Raw genomic sequence first — 1855 nt, 5'->3', positions numbered from 1 at the left:
TGTTCCCCCCCCCCCCCCTTATCACCACTAGAGGTATTTTGTGATCACCTTGTATGTATCTGTTTTCCTCTGTATGTGAAATTAAAAAAAAATTACAATACAAAATACTATCAATATTTATATTAAACACATATAGTCATCAGAGTACAACACTTTTCAGCCTTCCTGAAGAACTGAAGCCAAAACTTTTCTCAGTTTTGGATAGTGTAAGGCCTGGTTCACACCTAGATGTTTTTGAGCAGTAGCAAAAAAAAGCTTTCAAATACCCAACATAAGAAATCCCATGATTTTCAATGACCCCTGTTCACACCTGAGCAGGCAAACGCCAAATGCAGAAAAAAGTGCATGAGCTTCTTTTGGCAGTTTCAGGCTCATCTTTTCCCAATAGACGTAAAGGGTTATGAAACCCTCAGCGGCTTTTTGCATATATCTACTGCTAGCAAGCGCACCCGCACAGAGCCCGTGGGACGTCAGAGGAGAGGAGGACAGAGGAGTCAGCGCTGGATCGGAGACCAGCACCAGCGCTGGAGGGACAGCTGAAAAGGACAGGAAAGAAGATGATCGAATCAAGAGGCATCATTTAAGGTAAGTCCTTACAGCAGGATTTGGAGGGGCGAAAAAAAAGTTTGACTTTAATGTCACTTTAATGGAAACGCTAGGAAATGCGCGGCAGAAGCATGTTGCACATTTTTGTGCGCATTTGTACTTGTGTTCGTCCATTGACCGCATTCCGGCTGCGGCGTCTCAGTATACCGCGAGCTGCAGCTTGCGGTATACTGAGCCTAGGGTGACGGGAGAACGCTAGTTTGTGTCCTCCCATTACCCTGAGGAGAACTATGGGGAAAAGCACTGACCCCATAGTTCTCCTTTAAGCTGCCAGCCAAAACAGGTCTTCTAATCCCTCTCCACTCCATACAATATTAACACATACACACACACACATACATACACACATACATACACACACACACACATACACATACATACACATACATACACATACATACATATATAACTAAATGAAGTTTTGACTTTAGTTGCACTGTAAGGACTAGCAAGCATTGAGAAGGAGGATGTTGTGTGTGCTTAGGGGTGTGCGAGCAGTGCGGCCGCACAGGGCGCCATTGCAACAAGGGCGCCGTGCGGCCGACACAGCTCGTCCTGGGGGCGGCTTCTGTCCCCCTCACCGCTGGGCGCTGGCCATCCGATATGACAGCGCTCCCTCGTCCGCCTCGGGGGCGCAGGAGGGATCGCTGCCTGCTGTCCGGATGGCGGAGCGGTGAGGGGGGGAGAAGCCGTGCCCGGAGGTGGGCGCTGTAAAGCTTTCTCGCACAGGGCGCCTAAAGGCCTAAGGCCGGCCCTGGTGCAGGACATCCTCATTGACTTACATGTCCAGGAAGTTATGTCGGGACACACACTAGGACTATTCCACAAAATCTAGGACAGCCTGCATCTTGTTCTGCAATGTAAAGCCTTTCTATACTCACCTATTGTGGAGATATAGGATGGGATGGTGTTCTCTGTGTATCTGGTCATTATACACGTCTTCCCGACGCTGGAGTCCCCAGTCATCACTATCTTCACCAGCAGCTTGTCAGTGGATGCTCCTGCCATCCTTAACTGTCACTGCCCGGAGGTGCAGACTGAGCCCTGAACACAGAACTGCGATCACAACAATACACCGAGCCTCTTCCGCATTAGTAAGCCTGCTCTTCCTCTTCCACACTACACTCGCTCTTCTTACAATCACAACCTCCGCGAACTGCCCCCTGCTTCCTTCCTGGCCATTGCACACAGGCTGCGCTCTGCACCGCTCCGGGGTCACACTGTCATGTGTACGGCCAACTTAAGCCCC

At 49.8% G+C, this 1855-nt stretch overlaps 1 protein-coding gene across 1 annotated transcript in view; it reads right to left on the bottom strand.

The window, feature by feature from the left end:
- LOC108786092 (ras-related protein Rab-10-like) overlaps positions 1–1616 on the bottom strand; it is a 27085-nt gene extending 25469 nt beyond the window's left edge. Inside the window, exon 1 of the mRNA XM_018555310.1 lies at positions 1488–1616. Within this exon, the coding sequence (XP_018410812.1) occupies positions 1488–1614 (127 nt within the window). The 5' untranslated portion in view covers positions 1615–1616. The remainder of the gene's footprint in view (positions 1–1487) is intronic.
- Between the last annotated feature and the right edge of the window lie 239 nt (positions 1617–1855).

This window comes from Nanorana parkeri, unplaced genomic scaffold (assembly GCF_000935625.1).
Source record: "Nanorana parkeri isolate BGI_ZX_2015 unplaced genomic scaffold, ASM93562v1 scaffold191, whole genome shotgun sequence".
Lineage (NCBI taxonomy): Eukaryota > Metazoa > Chordata > Amphibia > Anura > Dicroglossidae > Nanorana > Nanorana parkeri.
Note: the sequence above shows the minus strand (reverse complement) of the source record. Positions and strands in the feature narration are given on the sequence as shown.